Source organism: Lolium perenne, chromosome 6, assembly GCF_019359855.2.
Source record: "Lolium perenne isolate Kyuss_39 chromosome 6, Kyuss_2.0, whole genome shotgun sequence".
Lineage (NCBI taxonomy): Eukaryota > Viridiplantae > Streptophyta > Magnoliopsida > Poales > Poaceae > Lolium > Lolium perenne.
This window is the reverse complement of record NC_067249.2, coordinates 247,390,048-247,413,794: the sequence shown is the minus strand read 5'-3', so window position 1 is coordinate 247,413,794 and position 23,747 is coordinate 247,390,048. Positions and strand designations below refer to the sequence as shown.

At 41.1% G+C, this 23,747-nt stretch overlaps 2 protein-coding genes across 18 annotated transcripts; one reads left to right on the top strand and one right to left on the bottom strand.

Moving 5' to 3' along the window:
- Positions 1-2,387: 2,387 nt before the first annotated feature.
- LOC127305587 (nudix hydrolase 3) lies at positions 2,388-10,527 on the bottom strand. 2 transcript variants are annotated; one of them, XM_051336066.2, is made up of 21 exons: positions 10,288-10,527; positions 10,012-10,191; positions 9,704-9,781; positions 9,311-9,407; positions 8,883-9,016; positions 8,048-8,129; positions 7,165-7,251; positions 6,875-6,981; positions 6,084-6,255; positions 5,661-5,902; positions 5,498-5,579; positions 5,250-5,315; positions 4,999-5,076; positions 4,834-4,929; positions 4,137-4,243; positions 3,803-3,971; positions 3,596-3,679; positions 3,349-3,443; positions 3,152-3,242; positions 2,891-3,037; positions 2,388-2,746 (listed from the first exon to the last, which is right to left on the bottom strand). In XM_051336066.2, the coding sequence occupies exons 1-21, from the start codon at positions 10,359-10,361 to the stop codon at positions 2,687-2,689; spliced, it is 2,328 nt and encodes a 775-aa protein (XP_051192026.1). In that variant the 5' UTR covers positions 10,362-10,527; the 3' UTR covers positions 2,388-2,686. The 2 variants fall into 2 exon arrangements, with proteins under 2 accessions (XP_051192026.1, XP_071677316.1); XM_071821215.1 differs by having other exon boundaries at positions 8,883-9,022; positions 9,317-9,407.
- Positions 10,528-14,471: 3,944 nt separating this feature from the next.
- On the top strand, positions 14,472-23,437 carry LOC127305588 (uncharacterized). 16 transcript variants are annotated; one of them, XM_051336069.1, is made up of 7 exons: positions 14,472-17,400; positions 17,781-17,920; positions 18,042-18,211; positions 19,416-19,555; positions 20,052-22,765; positions 23,016-23,103; positions 23,197-23,437. In XM_051336069.1, exon 1 carries the CDS (start codon positions 14,544-14,546, stop codon positions 17,184-17,186), a length of 2,643 nt encoding a protein of 880 aa, XP_051192029.1. In that variant the 5' UTR covers positions 14,472-14,543; the 3' UTR covers positions 17,187-17,400; positions 17,781-17,920; positions 18,042-18,211; positions 19,416-19,555; positions 20,052-22,765; positions 23,016-23,103; positions 23,197-23,437. The 16 variants fall into 16 exon arrangements, with proteins under 16 accessions (XP_051192029.1, XP_051192032.1, XP_051192031.1 ...); XM_051336072.1 differs by having other exon boundaries at positions 17,482-17,920; XM_051336071.1 differs by having other exon boundaries at positions 14,472-17,659.
- The last annotated feature ends 310 nt before the right edge of the window (positions 23,438-23,747 follow it).

Sequence of the window (23,747 nt, the reverse complement as noted above, 5' to 3'; positions counted from 1 at the left end):
TGGCATGGTTTCAGAATTTGTGTATCTTTTTTCTTCAAATTAGCTGTTCTCTCTAAGAAGAGAGAGCATGCATGTCTCTCTGGTATGGTATTGGTATGACGACGGAACGGTTACGGTTTTGAATGGGATAGATGGAACTCCACTATCAAGTTTATCGATGTCGATATCGTTTTAAATTTAGCGATCAGGTTGCCAGAAAAACGTGTTCTTCCATTTTGTGAGAGTTTTCAGCAGTGGAGTGAGTTTTCACATTTTTGTACGATGAGCCTGTGAAGTGTGTTCGGGTGTCTCTGAGAAGAAGATGCAGTGCAGTGTTGATTTCTTGGTTTCGGATGTTGCTCCTGCCTCTGCATTTAGCTCCAGTGTTCTGTGACACAAAGTCTCTCCGATGTACATTTGTTCTCTTCTTCAGCAGATCGCCACATGACCCTCTACGTTATGTGTGATGAGTTTGTCGGTAAGCGGTGTGTATTGTAATGTGGACTGCATCTGATAAACTCTGGTTTTCTTAGTCTCTTTTATGCTTTCTCAAAGGGCCTGAAGTAAAGATAATGGTGTCCTTTGGCGTGGTTCAGAATTTGCGTATCTTTTTTCTTCAAATTAGCTGTCCCCTCTAAGACTCGAGTACAAGCACAAGTAGTGTAGCCGTACTCACTTCTAAAGAAAAGAAAAGAAAAATAAAGAAAAGAAAAGAAGGTTCATCTGCTTCCACTCTGCTTTTCTTCAAAGTAGTGTAACTGTGGTACTGTTCTCACTTCTGAAGAAAAGAAAAGAAGGCTTCTCTGCTTGTACTCTGTTTTTCTCCAATCCAAGGTGGAGAAAGTTTGTTGTTCATGTCCGTGTTCTGTATTTAGCTCCAGGGTTTTGCACATCATTTATCTTTTTAATCAGCTCGCTGGTTCACCAGTTCAGCAGCTGTAGGCGAAAAAGAAGTTATTTTTTCATCAAGTAATTTTTAAAAGTTTGAACAGGGTGCTCTCAGAAAAGAATTTAGAATATGGCTCCCAAATGCATATCAGAATTTAAAACTATTTAGGATCTTGGGAGTTCCAGGCTTCTCTGAGAAGAAGATACAGTGTTTATTCTTGGTTTCAGATGTCACTCTTGCTCTGCCTTTAGCTCCACTATTCTGCACATTTGTCTAGTTGTCTAGAGCGACATAAAATCTCTCTGATGTACATTTGTTTGCTTCTTCAGCAGATTGCCACATGAGCCTCTACGTTATGTGTGACGAGTTTTTGGATAAGCGGCGTGTGTGGTAATTTGGAGTGCATCTGATAAACTCTTTGGCTTTCTTGGTCTCTTTATGCTTTCTCAAAGGGCCTGGAGTCAAGATAATGTTGTCCTTTGGCATGGTTCAGAATTTGTGTATCTTTTTTCTTCAAATTAGATGTTCTATCTAAGACGAGAGAGCATGCCTGTCTCTCTGGTATGGTATGGTATGACGACAAAATCACAAAACCATTACGGTTTTGAATGGGATGGATGGAACTCCACTCAAGTTTATCGATGTGGATGTCATTTTAAAATTAGCGGTCAGGTTGCCAGAAAAACGCATGGCATCATCAAATCTCCCCAATTTTGTTTTTGTTTTTATTAAGCGCAAAAACATGGAAAATTAAAAAAAGAGAGAGAAAAAAGAAATAAATAAATAAAAATGGCATGGCCCAACGAGCAGCAGCGCCTTGCGGACGCTATTGCCTTCAAACAGGATTGCTTCTTCAACCTTTTGCAGGCTGGAGTCGCAGAGTAATTTCCAATCCAACATGGAGAAAGTTCGGTGTTCATGTCCGTGTTCTGCATTTAGCTCCAGTGTTTTGCACAACATTTATATATACAATCAGCTCCCCGTTTCACACGTTCAACAGCTGTAGGCCAAAAAAGCTTTCATCAAGTAATTGTTAAAAGTTATAGGGGGCTCTCAGGAAAAAAAAAAGGTTACAATATGACTCCCAAATGCATGTCAGAACTCAAAACTGTTTAGGATCTTGGCAGTTGCAGTCTTGTCTCTGACACGCCTCCAAACTGTTGTAACATGGAGCTGCAAAGAGGTACATATTTGCAACATATACTCCCTCCATCCCAAAATGTGTCTAGATACATCCATATTGAAGTCAATTAATATGAATCGGAGGGAGTAGTTTTTTGTCAAACTTTTTGAAGCTTGACAAACTATATATAGAAAAAACATAAACATCTACAATACCAAATCACACAATATGAAAGTATATTTGACGACTGTTCTAACAACATGGGTTTGAGATTATAAATGTTAACATCTTTTTCTATATAGTTGGTCAAACTTTAAGAAGTTTGACTTTGAGCAAAAATCACATGCATCCTATTTTGGGTAGGACAACATATTCACTGAAAAGAACAAGAATGTGTAGAGCCACATAAGCACAAGATGACCTTTAGCGTGGCAAAATAACAGGGGTTCAGCAGCAGTCTGACACAATTCTCTATTCTTATTTCCCTAGGAAATATGTTCAAAGATTACACTGAACGCCTCTCTAAAAACACAGCACACAGACAGTGACGCTAACAGTGATCATTTGAAGTCATTCATTATTCCTCTACTTTTTTTTCGTGTCGCTCAGCATGGAGCTTTATCCTGTTTCAACAATTTGTTTTTTCGGATTACACTGGGAGTCAGAAAACTTGCTGGATTGCTGTCCTCTGGTGATTAAATGTTTGCAAGCAACTTATTGGCCGTGCCAAATATAGGGGCGATATCAACAGGCACCTGGAAATGAACATACAAAAGGTAATAAGTTCATGTTACTTAACATACGAGGAAAAACTTCCAGTCAGACATCCAGCGAGAAGTAATGGAGAGATAATTGAGCACTAGAATTTGCTTAGAGACACAGTAAAACTTGATTAGTACCTGCATGTGTTCAATTTTCTCCAATGCCACACGCAAGGGCTGCGTCATAGTTGCACGGGACTGAAGGAGAGCCTGGGCAGCAGGCTTGTCACCCTTTGCCTGTATTGTCAGGATCTCTCTGCTGAGGCTCTCAACAGCATCCTCAACCTTCCACAAACGCAGACAAAAATGAGCAGTAATAACAAAGGAACTATAAGTTAAATTATACTACATTTTCGTGAAATCAGATAGCAATGGAATTAGTCGTTTTAACAAAACTACCTTTGTAAAATCAACCGAGAATTTCCCATCAGGATGCAAGATAAATGCTCCTTTCTCATACATCCAGTTAAATTGTAACGCCTGCCCCTTTCTACATTCACATAATAACATTTAAACTACCATCAGGGCTCAACGAACCATGAGAAGTATTCATGCTGAGTTTCTGGGTAGTTTGCTAGCAGGGAAGATACACTTACCCATGGGCTTCTTCCAGTCCGAAGCGAATTGACCGGAAGCATCCAGCCAGAAAAGAGACATACATGGATTTTGATAGGCTCTTAGGAAGTAACCCCTGATAGAACAGAAGCAAATGAAGTATTATGTTATCCATTTCAAGCGGTAAAAAATATTGGATGAAAATGATTTGAATGTCTACGTTTGGGCCCCAGAACTCTGGGATAACACAAGTACCATGATACTCTCATAATTGGTGAAGTAACTGACCTTATTAATAAGAAAATTCAGTGCCCACAGACCAACTATATCAGCTTTTGCCTCCTCCAACGCTGAATGAAACTCCTGAAGTTCCTGTACATTCATCAAGGCAACGAGAGTCAATTAGTGACCCCAGATATCATTGTATTCTTTTTCTGTCATAGCACTGAATCTCATGCAAGTATTTCTTGATTTTATTTTTTTTTGCATACATACCAATCTAACTGTAGACTTTTTACCACTTGGAAGGATTATGGAATGAGGTCCAATTCCGTGGCAGCACTCATGGCAAACTATATGTGTATAATAAGGCTCAAAATCAACATAATCCTTCTGCTCCTCTCTGATGCAGGCATCGGCTATAGGCTTCACGATAAGCTTAAACCTGAATAATAAAGAAACTTGAATTGTCAATGATGGAATGAACTCCCTTACTTCCGTTGCCAGTTGCCACTATGAACTGATAAGTACATAAATTGTCAGCGGAGGAAAGCTTTGAACCAAACAGGCTGCAAAATCTGTAAAAAAAAAACTCAATTAAAAGTCATACTTGGCTTCTGAAATGTTCTTAAGCATAACCATTGAAGTTCCACGCTCGTTCACAATCCGCTCATCATTTGGCAAATTGAAGGCGATGGTTTGAGGACCTTTCACATCCTGCAAGAGCAGTCCTCGTTTAGTTCATCATGAAGCTGTTGGCTAAGGATACGAAATTGACATATCATATCATTTGCAGTAGATCGACAGTTCCTGACTCTCAGCCTACCAAGTCTCTCCAGAAAAGGGGATGGAAATACTAAAGATCTCTCAAGAATGGGCTAGCCAATGGTTGTTGACACAGTAATAAAATTTGGGCAAGATTACATACATCTCCGGCATTAAACAACCAGGCTATTGAGACAGTAGTAAGGAAAACATTCAAGCTACAAAGAAAAGGAAACACTCATTTCATGAAGTCCTAGTGTTTCGCCACTTAAGTGGAATTGCTTACTTCTATCAGGGATTGAAGGATTTAAGGTTCATCAATTGTTTGTCAATCAAGCAGAATGGGAAGAGAAGACCAGATTATTTTTCTTTGTCTACAAATCTACAAAACCTTTCTGTACTAATAATTTCATCCAAACATAATTGCAACATTCAACTAGGACAGTCATGATAAAAAAATATATCAAATAGTGATTGAACTAGGCTCTCTAGGCAGCAAGAACCAAGAGAATGTCAAAAGCAGCATCAAATCAGAAACATACCCCGGAGTTGTAAAGAAGATTCATCACGCGAATTGGAGCAGCAGATACGTTGTCTGATTTGTAAATATTGTCCATTGGAAGATTTTTCTCCAAATCCTAAACTCGGATAGAATTTGATGTAAATAAAAACTTAATATTGTCCTTACAAAAATCAATCAGAATTACCTCAAGTTGATCACCAAAGAGTTTGAGTTGAGAAGTTGCAATGTCGTCTCGTATCCCAATAAATGCTTCAAAGGTTGCCTTTGAAATAGTGAGTTATTAGTAATTACCACCAGTAAAAAAACAAACTTGAAGAGTATCCATTTCATAAACAAAAACTTCAATATTACATCTGGTGTTTAGTGCTCCTTCAATTCTAGACCAGATCAAATAGATGCCAAAAACAGGTGGGAGAAGGGTCCAGGAGAAAATACCTTATAACTAAAAAGGCCATCTTCGTATGTCTCATACGGGCCAATGGTGATGTCTATGTTGGAGTCCTGGCAACATTACAGGAATGTCAATTATAGAGGTGATATCAGCTAGATATAAATGAAATTATAAACAAAATCTTAATGCTAGAATTAATAAGTGTAACCTATTTTCCTCCAACAAAGTTAAAAGCTATATTCACTTAAAGGGAAATGAATGAACTAACAAAACTGAGAACTAGAATACCAACCAGTTCCATCCAAGCTATGTCAGATTCATAGTAATCGTTTGAAAGAAAAGCATTTGCCTTGGTTCTAAGCAAATTCTTCAGGCTACAACAAGATAACACAAATAAGTCCACACAAACAAACTAAAGCTTTAAGTACTAAGAGATGTTAGATTTACTAGCTTACCTTGGAGAGTCAGAACACTCTGATGCTTTACAAAGAAGTTCAGCAGCTTTCTCAAGGGACGATTTATACTCCTTCGAGTATGGAACAACATAAAGATCATCTGAATTATTGGTTTGATCTGATCCTTTTGACGATGATAGCGCTGATGGCAATAAAGCGTCAGGTCGTTTAATAACAGTAAAGAATCCAGTCGCGTCTTTTTGTTCCTGGTCAGGTAGTCCACTTTTCCATAATTCAAACTCCTACAACCATACAAAAATGTGCGGATTGGTCCAATCTTAGTTAGCACAGAATTAAGAACACATCAAATGTACAGCTAGCATAAGCAGAAAGTACACTGAAGTTTGCAGTATACACATGAAAAATAATCTACAGGATATTTTAAGAACTGTGAAGTCAAAAGGTGACTAAATGCGATTCTACCATTTTGTTCATATCAGGAGGGTAGAAGTTCGCACCACCAGGCTTATCTTGAGGAAATGCTGCACGATACTCAACCCCCTTCCATCCTGAAATGGGCTTTGTGGCATCTGTGAGCAAATTCACAGCCGAATCTGCGGTGGATAGAAAAGGCTTATTTTCATCAAGGCCGGACCTGTCATGGAAAAAATGATAAGAACTATCAACACGCTAAGAAATACAAAATATTTATACATAAATCCAATTTAAAAAGTATATGTTTCAAATAAACATACTAATTATGGATCAACCAGTGCATGAAATCATATGTTTGTTTAATAAGGGGATACAAACAAGAAAAGATGTGATTATACAGATCTATCAGGTAGGAATGAGAAAAGTGAAGACAAGCACAAATAATTGATGATGGCAGCATGGAGAAAATAAAATTTACCACGCTCTAATAGATCATCGATGAACAAACTTGAGGAGTGAGGAAGTATGCATTCCTCTAGACAATAATGTTTAACTCTGTTAGGTAAAATGGTAGATAACCAATAGAAACAAACTAGAACACATTCATATTACATGCTTAAATATATACATCAATATGAAACACCAAGGCATGTACACACCATGGGCATAAGTCACAAGTCTTAACTCTAAATCAAGATGACATACCACTAAACAGCATGAAGATAATAAACAACAAAAGAAAACTTAATAGTCAACACAACTGAAGAAACTTTCCATGAAAAACATGTTAAGATGTTCCAATCAACCAAAAGAAGATTGATTGAAGAACAAGACATTACCATGGACTTTTATTAATAGAATAATATGCCCACTTCAAGTTATCAAAGGAGGAGGAGCCAGAACGTGCTTTCAGCCAATCTCTTAGCATCCGGTTGCTATTCCATACCTACTTGTGAACATAAAAAAGTAAGAGGATGAAGAAATTAGCTACAACAAGTTTATCTATGAACTACACAGTGCAAAAATGATGAGCGTCTTAAGATAAACTACCATTACTAGCTATATTTGACAGAACGAATCAGCAAGAATTAGAGCTAAATCTGGAACAATATTTTAGGAAAGAATTAACCTGCTCATAAAATATGTCATCGATAACTATTGATGCTTTAAGAATATATCCCAAGGCTTCCCTGTCGCCTTCAGATAGAGTAGTCAACTGTCAAAATATATAAACAAAAGGTCAAGTATCTGTAAGATAAGCCTTTGCAGTTATATAATAATTTCCTTCCCACTTACCAAAGTAAATAGTATCATCTTCATGCATAGGAATATGATGACTGCCATATTTATATTAAGCAAGAAAATTTCGATATGCACAATTTATTACTGGCATTACGTATTTCAGGAACACAAAAAGTACTGACTTTTGCGACTATGTTAATGGGCTTAAAACTATATCTGAAACTTTTGTCGTCGCATACTTAAATTGTTAGACTATTTATGCACACTTTTAATAAAATGGGCAGTGTCCTTATCACCTGAAAGACTGAAACCCTAGTAACTAAGTTACTGGACTAGTTCAAAAAAAAGGTGAGGAAGAACTGGTAAATGCCATCCACTGACTGACACTTGACAAAGCATGTCACACCTTCCTACCAGCAGACCACCAATGAGAAATGAGAATAATATCAAATTTCTTTTGTAATCACAAAGTGGAAATAAGAAAACTTTTCTTTAACCTACGACTCTACGATAGTGTGGTGTCATCAGTCAGACATCCATTCAATGCGTAAAATGTGATATTTCAGTACAGATTCAGGCAGTCATATCTAGTTGTTGTGTGTAACTGAGTACATGAAGCTTTTTTATAATTCCTTATGTAATATTATAATTCCCTATACCAACCATACAGGATCACCAACTACACAAGTATAATCATCTGACAGAAAAAATAGTTGCATGCTAATGAAATGAATGGCCAAAGGTATGTGATAACTGAAATATAGACTTGCCTCTGGTTCCAAATGGATGGGAGCATAACGACTAATTTGCTTTTGTAAGGTTAAACTCCGGGACTCCATATTATCTTTATACCTAAAAACATGACATGAAAGGTTAAAGAAAAATACTTTCCATTAAAATATAGTGCAACAGGGAACACTAGAGGGTTATAATCTATTGGATTACTTCAAAATGGCAGTTGGCAAGATACGAATAAAAAAGACATTATTCTTCCAAGTTCCAAGTATAGTGACTAGCTAACAGGGAGCCAAGGAGCACATATTGCTTGAAACATAGTGTTAGGCCTTATTTGACAAGTGGCAGCTTGGTTAGAGTGGCCAAGGTGCCAAACAGGATAGCCCCATTATATGACTTCTTTCAGGCAAAGCTCATTCAACAGATGTCAGAGTGCCACTTGGGTGATCAAATCCTCAAATTGCTCCCAGAAGTTAAGAAACAACTTTCCATACAAGGTAAACACTATTACGTCACATTTTGCAACTTTTAATCGCCAACTGATGAGTTGAAAATGTAGGCTCCAAATTTAAGAACCTAGCCTTGGCTTAAAAATCTTATGACTCCAAATTCATCATTCCAGCTTCTCTACTACGGCCTTAAAACCTAAACATGGAAGTAAAATGGGTTTCTGGACTGGATTTAATTGCCATCCGCACTAAACTGTTTCTTTGTTAATCGGAAGCATGTTGCAATAGTAAAATTTGACCTATCACACAAATTGCATTCCAACTTTTCCAAAAATGGATAGAACTAGCCCATAAACAATGAAAGCCCACAAATTGATAGAACAATGAGCAGAAAATGAGTTAGGCTGCTTTTAGTGCTTACCTTTTTTCAATAATACTGAATAGTTGGCCGTATTGCCCTTTCAAATCATAAGGCACATATTCTCCATTTTCTGTTGCAAGGTAGTTCTTGTACTCATCACAGTGCATATACTTAACTGCAGATACTTCACTCTCCTGCAAGTTAAGTATTTTACAGTCAATTTTAAAAATAACAAGAGAACGTGCACGCGGTGAAAGAAAGACAACAAACAACAGGTAGTTAAATATTGGCAATACCAAAAGCTTTTTTCATCATTTTATAAACTGTTTTTTCTTTCATGGCAGCATCACTACTTGCTTGAAAACCTTTGCTTACAAGTAGTGGAGCAGTGACACATAGGTACATATAGTATACAATTTCTTCTAATGCATAAAGTTATTGATCTTGACTACAGTGTGGAGTGAGCATTAAAAGGACTGGATTCTCACTTGCAGAGTGAAGGCCTCGAGTGGAATTGGAGATAGAGTAGTCACAAGGTAAACATCGCTGTACTCGTTGTTGAAGAAAGTCCCATTGTTGGTAACACTGCAACAAAAGAGTCAGAGAATCGGACAATATCATTTTCTAACGTCTCCACGATGCAGGTGTGATGCTGTGAGATTTCCGTGTAACACAATTAATGTGATGAGACAAAAAATTAGCAGCTCCTAGGATATTCGTGCCAATTTGAACTGGTACTAGATCCACTGCAGTTATGATCAGAATCAGGAGATGCTATAGTACCATCTTAATTTTTTTAAACGGAATTACCATCTTAAATTGATGAGCATGATGCCTCCAGGTTGCAAGAAGGTACTGAATAATAATGCATACATACTAACCATTTCTCAAGAAATACAAATAGCAGCTCAAAAGCGTCCACCGGAAGCTTGATGCCTAGTTCTTCATGAAGCTCCCTCCTGGTGATCCAAGTCAGAGCAGATTAGAACCCGCCATCTCAATACCAGGGTTATTTTAGCGTCTTAGCATAGAACGCTAGTTTAATTGGCTTAATGGCCTCACGGAGGCAATATCACAAACACTGCGTGACATGTGCAACCATCCGTCCGTAAGTTGGCTATTTCTAGCAGCAGTAAGATTCCCCGTGCAGTAACCGTGTCACAGTATTCAGAGACTGCGGCTCGCTCACCGTGCGGAGGAGAGGGAGGAGTCCCCCGCGGAGACGTGGCCGGCGCTGGAGATGTCCCACTTGCCGGGCCACGAGTCCTTGCAGTCGGCGCGGCGCTGCAGCAGCAGCTCCCCGGTGCTCTCGCTGTAGATCCACACGTGCACCGCCCGGTGGTAGTCGCCGTCCCTGTGCACCTCCGACCTGCAGGCAGGGAGAGCAGCGGCGGCGGCGGAAGGAGTTACGGGGGGGGGGGGGCCGACCGAATCGAAAGGTAGTGGCGATCGAATCGGGGCGTGCCTGGGCTTGGAGACGCCGGTCTTGTCGCCGGCGGCGGTGAGCACGTCGAGGCGCTCCTCCGGCGCGGCGGCCATCGAGGGGGGCGGCGGCGGTCGGTGTGAAGTGCTCGGAAGCTTTGGGAGTTGGGAGGACCTTTTCCGGTACAAGGATTGTGCGGATTGGTGAGGTGGTTTGCTCCCAATTTCAAACGACGGAAGGACAGACCGGGACGGGACACGAGAGGCTTCAGAATTTTGATGCTTCCTCCCTGGAATAGGATGCTTCCTCCTCGCACAAGACAGTGCTACTGCTTGTTCTGGAATTCCGGCGATCAATAAGAAGTAGGAGTAATAGAAACTTACAAATAGATTACTTGAACCACCTAACGGCAGTTACAAATACTAGCACAAGCCGAAGACGAGCCACCGTCCTCAACCCTCCATCAACAGAACTGATAAAAGCTTATATTGTAATAAAGCTTGTGGTAGTACATAGATAAAAAAAGTCGCTGTATTAACACCCAAAAAAAAATACCCATCTAAGATTCCCGCACCACCAAAAAAAACAGCTCCAAGAAAAGATTTATAATATCTTTATTTGCATTTTGTTGCATTTCACATTTGATCTCTCATGTTTTGACCCGTAGGTCATCCTAGCTTTTGTAAAACCCAACACACTGTCGACAAATCTATGACAGTCTGAGCCTGGGTTGAGCTCGGTCACCTTATCGGTATCCTATCCCCTCAACGTTCCTTTCCCAGAAGCTTCCTTTCTGAAAATAAGGTGTATAATTTTTCCGAAAAGTCAATGTTAACTTTTTTATGGTCTATTTTTTATGGTCTCAATGTTAACTTTGTTCATGATTGTGGAAAAAAACTTATAGTACTTGTTAATTTTTCTGAAAAGTCAACTTATGGAACTTGTCAGAAAAAAAAAGTAAGGTTAGCACGCTATACTTCAGGTCTTCAGCATCTTGTTATTCAAATGGCCACCAAAACTATATATTTACGTTGAGGCAAATGGCATTAACTTGTGTGATAGGTCCATTCGGTTGGTAATGGACAACAAAGATATTACCAAAAAAATAAGGACGTGACATCACAAATAATCTATACTTTTGTACCATGTAATGGCTTTGGATATAATTGGAGCAGACTAACTTAGTAAATGACTAGGGCTATTAGTCAAAGTCAAAGAATACAGCCTTATACACACATGATATACTATGCACACATATGTAGCTGGATATTTATGCCGCCTCGTTCACACAACGTCTAAAAGGTTAAGAGAAACTTACTTAGTTTTATCTGAGAGCACAGGCTCCAAATAGATCTTCTCTCAAAATTCTTCAAATAGATCAAACCTTTAACTTTTCTGTAAGTGGTGGGAAAAATATTACCCCTTTTTCCGATACGGGTCTTTTCAACGTTTTTCTCTCTCTGTAGAGGTACACACATTCCAAACTGTTGCAGAACCAATGCTTATCCTGGCATCTAAAATTAAATAATAAGGCCTCCATCACAATAGTCAGTCCTCTCTACCACATGTATATCCCGTTATATCAAACCATCACTAATGAAGGATTTCATACGGTTTACAAAGGGCGAAATCACCAAAAGGAATAACCATGCGTAGACCCAGGTAATTACAAGACGATCTTCAACGTGGCAAAACCATGAAAGTTTAGTAGGTACAGTTTAGAGGAGAGGGTACATGGGTTTTCTTCCTCTTCAACGGGGACGCTAAAAATGCCTTGGTGAATAGAAACTGACACCAACACTTATGCTTTACAAGTTATTCAGTTGTTCATGTTCTTTTCACCAACATCACTCAATATGGAGTTTTATCTTGTTTTAATAGGTTATGGTTTCTTATTTTTGTGTTTGCTAAGTACACGTACCGTGCACGGGGCGACCAACACACGAGTCTCCTCCTTGTGGTCGTCGTGTGCCTCCATTTCGACATAGGTTATGGTTTCTTAGGAACAGTGGTCAGGCGGATTGTTGTCTTCTGTTGATTAACAATTTGCAAGAAGCTTATTGGTTGTGCCAAAATATAGGGGTGATATCAACAGCCAACCACCTGGAAATGAAGTGACATAAGTGAATCAGTCCATGAACAAAATATGTACAATTTATCTCACTGGGCCTTCGAATATGTTGTAAAACATAGTAAAAACCAACGCCATGTATAAAGGCTGCGTCAAGGTTGCATGGGACCAAAGGAGAGACTGGGCAGCAGGTTTTTCATGCTTTGCCTGTATTGTCAAGGCTTTCAACAACATGATCAACCTTTTTAGAAGAAACCTTTTTAGAAGAGATTATAGTGATCAGCAATAATAAAAGAGTGACAAGTATATCATGTCTTGCGAGAAATTACCTACAAACGAAGATGTTCACACATATGTTCATGCACTCACTCCTATGAACGCACAGACGCACAACCTACCCCTATGATCATCTTCGAGAGATTGAGTCAAAGAAACTTCATCTGACGGGTTTTGAGATTAACGAAGTCACCACAAAGGCGTCTCGCTGTCAACGGAAACGTCGCCTCCCCAAGAAGAATATTCCGTCAATTATAACTTATAAGACATTAAAATGCCAAACTTAGGATTTAAACACTGATAGGCTGGGGATGTCACTGCCCTCCTAACCACCCAACCACAGGGTGGTTCTCATCCTCAAGAGCTCAACAAACAATGAAATTGCTCCAACAAACTATGAGAAGTATCCATGGTCAGTCTTTGGACGTACTATATATGATATCTGGAATACACAGACTTACCCATGAGCTTCTCCCAGTCCAAAGCGGATGGACCGGAAGCACCCAACCAAAAAAGAGACATACATGGATTTTGATAGGCTCTTAGGAAGCAGCCCCGACAAATTAGAAATAAATATGGCATTATGCGGTCCATTTTAAGTAGTAGAAATGATTTCATAAAACTGACATAAGAAAGCAATGTTTAACTGGGCTTCAGAGCTCTAGCCAACCCAAGTGCCCCGGTAATATGATATTTCAAGAAGTAACTGATCTTGTTATAAGAAAATTAAGCGCCCATAGACCAGGAAAAGATGGGAACCAAGCGGTGGCGAGAACCTAGCAGTGGTGCCCGCGCACCCATAGAAATGATTATCTACCAGTATCACTCTTATCTCCTTATTAATTGTTGTGCCAATTTTTGCCAACATGGTATGCATGATACTACTTATGATACTTTTATTGAGTCATTGTGGCTAGTCTTTAACGACGATGAGAAACATGCCAGAAAGAGAAAGGAGAATGCATGTCTCTCAAAAAGGGAATTGAAGTCGCGTTGTCACCAGCGGTCAATTGTGAGGAAGGGATTTCGATTTGGGCGGCCTTTGGGAACCGTTGGGATGCTCTAAGCCGTTAGCAAAAGAGAGAATAGCCACAATACTACTAATGAAAACCAAGAGTTATAAAATACCACTAAAAAATCAACATTGCCAAAATAGCACAACCGTTTAGTTTTTTGATTCCCAAATACCACTTGTACTTGTCAGTTTTTTTGGTTATACCTGAATTGCCTCATCCCCTTTATCTTCTTATAGCCATGGAAGCACTCCAAACAATAGCAAGCCCCTCTTTCCCGACATTGGCTCATCCCTCTCCATCTCATCAATTGTCCCGCTTATGATGCTGCGTTCAATGTCGACCATCCGTTTTTCCGCCGTCGTGTCTGTCTCCAACCCTGCTCGCTCCTAGATGCAACATGCTGATGCGCTAGATTTCTGCTCTGCCCCCGCCACAGCTAGCCTCCCCGCTCGCATGTCGGCGCATACATCCACCCTACGCGGTACAACTCTTGCGCCTTACCCTGGTCGTCCTCGACAAGGTGGTCAATGCCCTACCCAACAACATCCACAACGTGGGCAGCCGCCCTGTCTGGTCCCTACTCAGCCTCACATGGATATCCCTACTTCGAGTGTGCCTTGCTAAACTATTAAAACCTTGTCAAAATGATGCTGAAATCTTGTTCAAAAATGAATAAATGAGAGAGTTATGGTGTACCATAACTTGTATTGGCATACAAGTCTTTTGGTGGGGGTGTTAGTCCCAATTAGTGTATAGTAGTGGTATTTTGGCATGAAAAATTAGAATGTAATGGTATTTTAGCAGATTTGGTTTTTTGAGTGGTATTTTGGAACTTTGGTTTTTGGTATAGTGGCCATTCTTAGCAGAATCAGCAAGCGAGCATTTTGTACCCTGCTGCTCTGCTAGGGTTTTACCACTCCTACCTGACTATCCTCATGGCGGCGGCGGCGGCGCTGCGTACGCCGGCGACTCGCAGCCACCTCCTCCTCGCCGCCCGCACGTTTCTCCGGACAGGCCGCAACCTCTCCACCAACCCACCACCCCCGCAGACACCCACCACAGTCACCGCCGAGCTCCTCCGCCTCCTCTCCGCCGCCCCTGCCTGGACACCCGACCTCGTCCAGGCCGTCTCCTCCACTCTCTCCACCGCCTCCGTCCCCGATGTCGTGGTACCCGTCCTCCGCTCCCTCAGGAACCCTTCCCTCGCCGGTCCCTTCTTCCTCCTAGCCTCCTCCGCCTCCTCTCCCCAACCTCTTCCCCCCGACGCCTACAACGCCGTGCTCCCATTCCTCTCCTACGACCCGGCGGCTCTAGAGAAAGTCCTCGAAGAGATGTCCCTCCTAGGCTACGGCCTCCCAAATCCTGCCTGCGCGGCTCTTGTCGCCACCCTCGTCCGCTCCCGCCGCCTGGAGGACGCCTTCCGTGCAATCGGGGCCATGCGGCGGCTCAAGTTCCGCCCGGCCTTCTCAGCCTACACCGTGCTGATTGGGGCGCTGGCGGATGCACGGCAGCCCGAGCGTGCGCTGGAGCTGCTGCGGCAGATGCAGGAGGTCGGCTATGAGGTAGGCGTGCCTCTTTTCACGACATTGGTGCGCGCCCTGGCACGCGAGGGGCGGATGGATGTCGCATTGACGCTGGTCGACGAGGTGAAGGGGAGCTGCCTTGAGCCGGATATTGTCTTGTACAATGTGTGCATTGATTGTTTTGGGAAGGCTGGGAATGTGGACGTGGCCTGGAAGTTCTTTCATGAGCTGAGAGCACAGGGTCTCCGGCCAGATGATGTATCGTACACGAGCATGATTTGGGTGCTTTGCAAGGCAGGGAGGCTAGGTGAGGCCGAGGAGTTATTTGGGCAGATGGAGGTGGAAAGGGATGTGCCTTGTGCTTACGCTTATAACACTATGATCATGGGATATGGGTCAGCTGCCCGGTTTGATGATGCTTACAGGCTGCTTGAGCAGTTGAGGGAGAGGGGATGTATCCCGTCTGTCGTGTCATTTAATTCAATTCTCACTTGCCTCGGCAAGAAGAGGAAGGTTGATGAGGCACTGAGCTTGCTTGACATCATGAAGAAGGATGCGAAGCCAAATACCTCGACTTATAACATCGTTATTGATATGCTGTGCATGGCTGGGAGGGTTAATGAGGCATATAAGATACGTGATGAGATGGAGCTAGCTGGTCTGTTTCCTAACTTGTTGACAGTTAATATAATGGTGGATAGGCTGTGCAAGGCAAAGCAGCTTGAGGAGGCCCATAAGATATTTGAAAGTGCGAGTCAGAGAGGTTGCAATCCTGATTCTGTGACGTACTGTTCCCTTATGGATGGCCTTGGAAAGAAGGGAAAGATTGATGAGGCCTATAGGCTATTTGAGAAAATGTTGGATGCAGGCCACAATGCTAATCCTGTCGTATATACCTCCTTGATCAGGAACTTTTTCATGCATGGAAGGAAAGAAGATGGGCACAAGATTTTCAAAGAGATGGTCCGTCGAGGATGCCATCCTGATCTCACCCTAATTAATACATATATGGATTGTGTTTTCAAAGTGGGTGAGGTTGAAAGGGGAAGAGCAATTTTTGAGGACATCAAGAGTTATGGATTTCTTCCTGATGTCCGAAGTTATTCCATTTTGATTCATGGGCTCACGAAAGCTGGCCAGGCTAGAGAAACATCCAATATTTTTCAGGCAATGACTCAACAAGGCTTTGCTCTTGATGCTCGAGCTTACAATGCTGTTATTGATGGATTATGCAAATCTGGAAAGGTAGACAAGGCCTATGAAGTTCTTGAGGAGATGAAGCTAAAACATGTATCTCCTACAGTTGCTACATATGGATCGATTGTTGATGGTCTGGCCAAGATTGATAGGTTAGATGAGGCTTACATGCTTTTTGAGGAAGCAAAATCGAAAGGAATAGAATTGAATGTTGTTTTATACAGTTCTCTCATAGATGGTTTTGGGAAGGTTGGTAGGATAGATGAAGCTTATTTAATTTTAGAAGAGATGATGAAGAAGGGTCTGACTCCAAATTTTTATACATGGAATTGTCTCATAGATGCTTTGGTGAAAGCTGAAGAAATCAATGAGGCCCTTATTTGTTTCCAGTCAATGAAGGAAATGAAATGTCAACCAAACACTTATACATACAGCATTCTTATAAATGGCCTTTGCCGGGTACAGAAGTACAATAAGGCTTTTGTATTCTGGCAAGATATGCAGAAACAGGGTTTGACCCCAAATGTCGTCACTTACACAACCATGATCTCTGGGCTTGCAAAGGTAGGGAACATAACAGATGCTTGCAGCCTCTTTGAGAGGTTCAAAACCAATGGTGGAGTCCCTGACTCTGCATGTTTCAATGCTCTCATAGAGGGTATGAGCAATGCAAACAGAGCAACAGAGGCTTATCACGTATTTGAAGAAGCTCGTCAAAGGGGATGTAGAGTCAATGTGACGACATGCATCAGTCTTTTAGATGCTTTGAATAAGTCTGAATGTCTTGAGCAAGCTGCGGTTGTTGGTGCAGTTCTGAGCGAGATTGCCAAGTCCCAGCATGCTTCTAGATCCTTGTAATATTCAGGATCTTGTATCGTGACACTTGGATGGTTGCAGAATTTGCAAATCTGTTGTGCCTGAGTTGATCTGGCTGTACAGTTCGTGCCTTTCGGTGTCTTGATATGGGAGTTTTGATGTTGCTGGTCAATTTTTTTAAATGGCAGCAATTCAATGCATGGCTCTATCCTGCTGTTTGGAGAATGGACATTCTTCTGCAGTTCCCTTGATTCTGGTAAGGTTCTGAACCCCCAAATTTCAGTCATATCTGCTTCACTGGCTCAGTGCTATGAATTGTTCATTCGTTCATCTCCAGACCTGGAATTACGAATTCGTCCATGTGTTCGTGGTTACACAATGTTATGAATTGTTCAGCCACAGAGTTTAGCTTGCTCCATTATTCTGAACTTTGTAGTGTCAGTATTTGGCACATGTTGGTCCAGTGCCTGTTGAATGTGCAATTCTTTCTGAACACAGATGTCTTACAGAATCAGGTCTTGTGATGTTTCTTTCCCGCTCACAGTTGGCAGCCCCATACCCACCCAATGAAGTTAGGCTGGCATGCCATCGTGATCAAAACCTGATGTTAAGTGTGCTGTGTTTTCTGCATTGCAGCGTGCTATAGTAGTCTCCACTTCATCCCATGAAAGGTTGTACTCTCCCACAGGCTGTGGAATATAATTTCTTCCCGATCCTCTGCCGCACTGCATCCCATCTCCATGTGGTCCATCGCTGGTGCAGATTGGTCTAAAAAGGTCATGGTCTAATCCAGCCTCTTCTCGAACTTTTAATCTTCTGAGCTTTCAAAATATGACCATGATGTAATTGAACTAGCTTCTCGTACCTGTAAGATCAATTTCTGTGATATTCATGCAGTGAAGGAACAGCTGTACCGATGGTTGTTTGAAAGAAATAGGGATGATTGTTGTTGTGAGGAACTACGGAGCAAATTTGTGCCCTACATCCTCTTGGCCTCTTCGCACCAGCCCAGTACTAAGCATTACCACAAAGAGGAGTTCACAGCACTGGCAACGCTAGAAGTTCAGGTTATATTATCTCTGCTTTACTCAGTTTCCCCCCTTTTCTTTCTATTTTTAATAGATTTGAGCTGGTGACGCTAGAAGTACAAGCTATATTACCTGACGTTTTCTCTTTTTCCCCCTTCTGTTTTCTATAGATTTGAGGATTTAATTCTTTCCCCAATCTTACATATGCCGTGTAGAGTTGGAAATATATTTGGAAAGTATGATCATGTACTAATGATTTTTCAGCTCCACCCTGTGGGTGCTTAATTTTGCCATCTACTCATAGGATATATGAATTGCCTAAGGAAGTCCATCATGGATGCTCTCAAAAGTATCAAATCTAGCCTTACTAATATAACTTGCACTTCTTAGGTCCGTCTGTGTATTATGCACTTTCTCTGTCATTTGATATGTACTCCCTCCGTTCATTAATATAAGACCGTTTTAGCTTTTAGTACATTCATCTATTTTGGTATGTATTTAGTCTACTTTTAGTATGTAGAACTCACTATGGTGTGTTTCTAATTCACTATGACGTGTCTAAAACATCTTATATTTATGAACAGAGGGAGTACACAATAATTTATATAACAACTTAGAAACAAAATAACTCAAGTAACAATTTCGATATGTTGAGATTATCTTTGCAATATTTTTACCAAATTGGTAATGTGACCAAATTCCGGAGTTTGCTCCGTTGCGTTATATAAGCCCATATGGAACTTATGATCAATAATTGATATAGAAACTTAGAAACAAAATTGCTCAAGTAATAAGGAGCATAGGGTTATATAGTCCCATATGTGACTAAACCACTGTCTATGGGCTATTCATGTATGGCAAGATATTATCCAACAGAATTAAGATTGGATGCAGTCCATTTCTATTCCACATTTCATATTGCCAATTAAATTACCCACTGTTCCAATATATTATAAAATTCGTGCAAGAGCTTAGTTAAATTCTTGATTGTCTATTAGATTAGCCACTCATTTATTTGCTGCTTACTGTAATTTGTTTTACTCTTCTTGGTAGGATAATTTGTGAAATAATGGATAAAAGAAAATCTTCGCCAACAGAGACAAGCAAATATCATAGCGCATAAATTATACTGTGCCAGAAAATGCATTTGAAGTTATGCATTATGTTAGTGTATAGGTTTTGCAGCATATAAACCCAAAATAATTTCTCTAATAATTTTTTGTTTACATTACTTTGCTGCCAGGTTCAGATCCTTGATTCACACAACATGCTCCTTTCAGGCAAAGGGGAGGAGGCGTACTGCGGTAGTTTGGATTAGATCATGTGGCTGTCGGCGCCCATAAGGCTTCCGAACAAAACTGAATTTAATGTGTTGTATCTTGGGTGAGGTGCTCCTCTGGTTTCTTCATGCCTTACCAATTAATTGATTCCCTGGAACATGCTCTGCTATACCTTCTTGTTTCTATCTTCGTTTGGTAGCAGAGCAAGATACTTTGTCATTTCTTTCATCGGTATGCCTTACAATGGTTTAGCCTTTTCCCTATTTTCCTTTGTCATTTCTTTATCTGGGTACTCCAATTTTACAAATGCTCTACTGCTTATTCTGATGATACTTTTGGTGCCTTTAGATATATTTTGGAGTGATAATCATGACTTATCCTCCTCTAGATGTGGAATGGTTCTTTGTAATACTGCGTCTATCACTAGAATCTATCTCATGAACTAGCTGCATCTATCACTGGAATGGCTGTTAATACATTACCTAAACATTGTGAGGGACACTTCCCTTTTGCTTCTTGTCCTTCACAAAATCCACACCCATTTTTATGGCTGCTTGTCCTGTATGCGCCTAGTAATGCTTATGTTCTTGATTTTACAGGACATGGTCGGACTGACATCATGCCGTCACAAATCTTAAGATCATTTTAGAAGCATCTGGCAAGGCTGGTGCCTCAGGATTACGGTCAACCTAGGTAACCAGAGGTAAATAAACATATTCGAAAATCAAGAAATGGTTTATACATTTTCTACGTGTTTTGCTAATTAAGCTGAGAACTTATTAATTTTGCTGTGTGTTTTTATTATGAATGCCACACTTAAAATGTTGTGATACTTCTACTGCTTTTTGGTTATCTTTATTTATCTGTCCATCCGTTTGATTTTATTTTCTGATCATTGGAGCATTCCTTGCATCTTTCTTGCCATACATATTTGATTGGTGTATATCTTTTCTGAATCCTTCGTGTGATGTGAATGCTGGTATAGAAGAACGTGGATAAATTGGCTATGGCTACCTTATATCATAATGCATACGACTAGCTCAAAAGTTAAGCTTTACTGAACTATATTTACATTTATGCCAAACAATATTGCGCAAGTGTAAAAAATCATTTCCCCATGTGTTGTTATTTCTTATTTGTCAACATATCTCCTGAATGTGTGGGTTAACAGGTTGGTTGCAGGTAAACAATTGCCGTCTTTCTGCTGGTTGCATTGAGCTTAGGGCTTAGATATTTCCCAGGAACTGTTTTGTGCGGCTGTAGAATTATTTGGCATCCAACTCTTAGACCTTATTACTTGTATGTACTTTTTTTCGTTAATATATGATAGGCAGACTGTGCTATCGCTGAAAGGTTCCCTCTTCCGATGTTGTTGTTCGTGCTGCTGGTGCCCCTCCTTGGGTAGTTTATCCTAATGCCTCTGCTATTTCCAAATTAGGTTGCCCCTTCCATGTTTGTCCCTGCGACTTCCCTCCTTGACAAAACAAATATATTATGTACTTTGTACAGCCAAACCACCATCAATGGATTTTTTCTTTCTGTTTTACTGCCTTTTAGCTCTGTCAGCTGTGCTCTCATGGATGCGTTATACCCTTATAAAGTGGAAAAGACGCTTCTCATCACGCATAGAAAAGAATTACTGCTGATAGGATCGAGACGAGATGCTTCATTCAGTTTCCCGGTGACCAAGTGGTGCGTAAATCTGCCGTTTTTAATCCAAACCCGTTCCCCATATCCATATCCAGATGTAAAGGGTAGGGTATGGGAAGAGATTTTTTTACCTATCACCAACGGGGAGGGTACGGGGAATATCCACCAGCTGTGAGGGTAATTGCGGGTAATCCCCGTGTTGTTCAATTCCCATCCCCGCAGGCGATAGATACCTAGACCTCCTCCGCAGGCGACCGGCGGCGACCAGACAACAGGGGCGGCGGCAAGCGGTCGACTGTCCAGGTACGTTTCTTCCTCCTGCGCCGCCTCCTCTCTAACGCCTCCCTCCGCGCCGCCGCCTCCTTCACGCCGCGTCGCCTTCTTCCTCCTGCACCATCGCCTTCTTCCTCCGGCATCGTCGCCTTCCTAGGATAGAGGGGAGGAGCCTGAAGGGCCGGCAGTGCCCCGGTGGTCAAATCCACCTTCAGGCATCTTCTTGAGCTTGCTTGCCCCGGTGGCCGTTCGGGGTTGTCTTCAACGCCATCGACAAGATGCCGGAGTGCAGCGTCGCCGACGTCCGCGGCAAGGTCCAGGCTCTCGACGTGGCCGAGGAGCTCATGATTCGCCAGCACCACGAGCTGCTGCTCGGCAACAATAAAATCACGGGCAGTCAGACCTGCAGTGTCTAATTTAAACTGAAGAAATGGATTATTAGATCAAAGACATAGCAATATTAGATTGATTTACTCATATGTGTGGAAACTCGTCTTTGCTTGAGACCTTTACATAAGTGGTGTGATGAAGCAAGCTACTTTTGATAACCGATGAAAGCTCCCCTCCTATATATATTTTGTTAGAACAAGCATATCTTCAAAATTGATTAGTGGTGAGTGAGAGCTCTGGCCTGGACACCTGTTTTTGATTCAGTGTGCTCTGCGTTGATGTTCTTGGGATTTCTTGGGTCTGTAATCGCATACGGGAACTGACTGAGCTTGTAAGTATATCAATTTCTTCCTAAAAGAAGATGTGCAGTGCACAAGCTGTGACACAAGCTGTGAACATACTATGTCATGTATGCATATCTTGTAGTTATGTATTTTTCTTTCCTCTCCATAGCTTTGAACATGATTTGTATAATTGTATTAATTCATAAGTGGTTTAGTTCCATGCTAATTTACATTTTTCACGTTGATAGTGCTACGGAATCAACTGAATTAGAAGAGGGTGTTAGTGCACAAAGTCTCCTTGGTATTAGGAATCCTAGATCAAAAGTTCGGAAGGATTTTAAACTTTAAGTAATTGATGGTTCTACTAAAGCAATATGCATACACTGTGGTGCAGAACTAGTAGCTGGTAAGAGATCTGGAACAAGTCATTTGAATTATCATGTTGAACATTCATGTCCTCAACTTAAGATATCAAGAAAAGGGAAGCATGGTACTCCAAAATCAGAAATTCCACCGTTTGACCAACAACAATGTCGTGAAGATTTTGCTAGGATGATTACATGTCATATCTATGCATTTATGATGTGTGAACATTATTACATAAGGCAATTCATCAATAGGCTGCAACCCTTATTCAAGCCAGGGCATAGAACTAGTACACAGGATTGCTGAAGCCCTGATGTGTACACAGGATTGGCTAAGAGAAGACATACCAGGTACACCGTCTAGTACAGATTGTTTTCTTTTATAAAGATTAGATTTGGGACTAGTGTGTGTGCATGGATACGAGCTGAGAATGTTGAATGTCATTCACCAAGTTTTCAGTTCTATTGCCCTTATCTTGCTTTAGTTGCTGCCTTACTGGATTATACCCACGTATTCAATTTTTTGTTTGTTGCTGCTACTCCATCTTGTTTTAAATTTGCTTTAGTGATCTTACTCACTCCATTCATCTATTTGGAACAGTTGAGTGTAAAAAGCCAAGAGGAGATGGATTAGATAATGAAGCATCTTCACCAATTTTGAATCAAGAAGAGTTGTCTATGCACTCCCAGTAAGTGCAATCAAATTTGTTCTTATTGCTAGAATAATTTATTGAATGCATTTTCTTAGTAGTATTTGGTCTTTCATTTGTTCGATTGTGTAGGTTGGCTTCACCGGTAAAATGGGGGCACTGAAGCAGCTACTTCTAGGGGCCTTCATCTAGTTCCTGTTTCACTTAGTAGTAGAGACAATCTCGATAAAATGGTACAAGTCGGTGCTATATTATTGAGATAGATGGTCCGCTTGCAAGAGAAAATATTGTTTCATCTCTGATTCTTGTGAACTGTAAGTTTTTGATCTTGTTATTACTATTGCAGTAGTTCTTTTTCCAAGTTGTTATGCAAGTTTGTACTACCTCTGTTCCAAAATATTTCATGCTGAATTAGAATTCTGAAACCAGCTGACCAGGATCGATCGGTCCGAATGGGCAGAGCACCGCTCTGCTCGGTTGTGCCCAGCAAAGGGCCGGCAATGGGCAGAGCGTCTGCCGTGCCAGGTCATGTGGTGCAACCACAGCTTTTACAATGTACGTACATTTATACGCTCATACCCAATACCCAGTGGATGTGTTGCAGCAACAGAAGGGGCAGCAGCACTAGGACTTCATAGGGTCGTGTTCGAATCTGACTCGCAGACATTGGTGCAAGCACTGAA

What these genes read in the sequence shown, in the direction of transcription:
- LOC127305587 (XM_051336066.2), bottom strand. Translation starts at nt 10,361, where the DNA reads ATGGCCGCCGCGCCGGAGGAGCGCCTCGACGTGCTCACCGCCGCCGGC. An exon ending in ATGACATATTTTATGAGCAG is followed by an intron (nt 6,982 to 7,164) that starts GTTAATTCTTTC and finishes GTTCACAAGTAG; the next exon opens with GTATGGAATAGCAACCGGAT. An exon ending in AAAAGTCTACAGTTAGATTG is followed by an intron (nt 3,680 to 3,802) that starts GTATGTATGCAA and finishes ATGAATGTACAG; the next exon opens with GAACTTCAGGAGTTTCATTC.
- LOC127305588 (XM_051336069.1), top strand. Translation starts at nt 14,544, where the DNA reads ATGGCGGCGGCGGCGGCGCTGCGTACGCCGGCGACTCGCAGCCACCTC.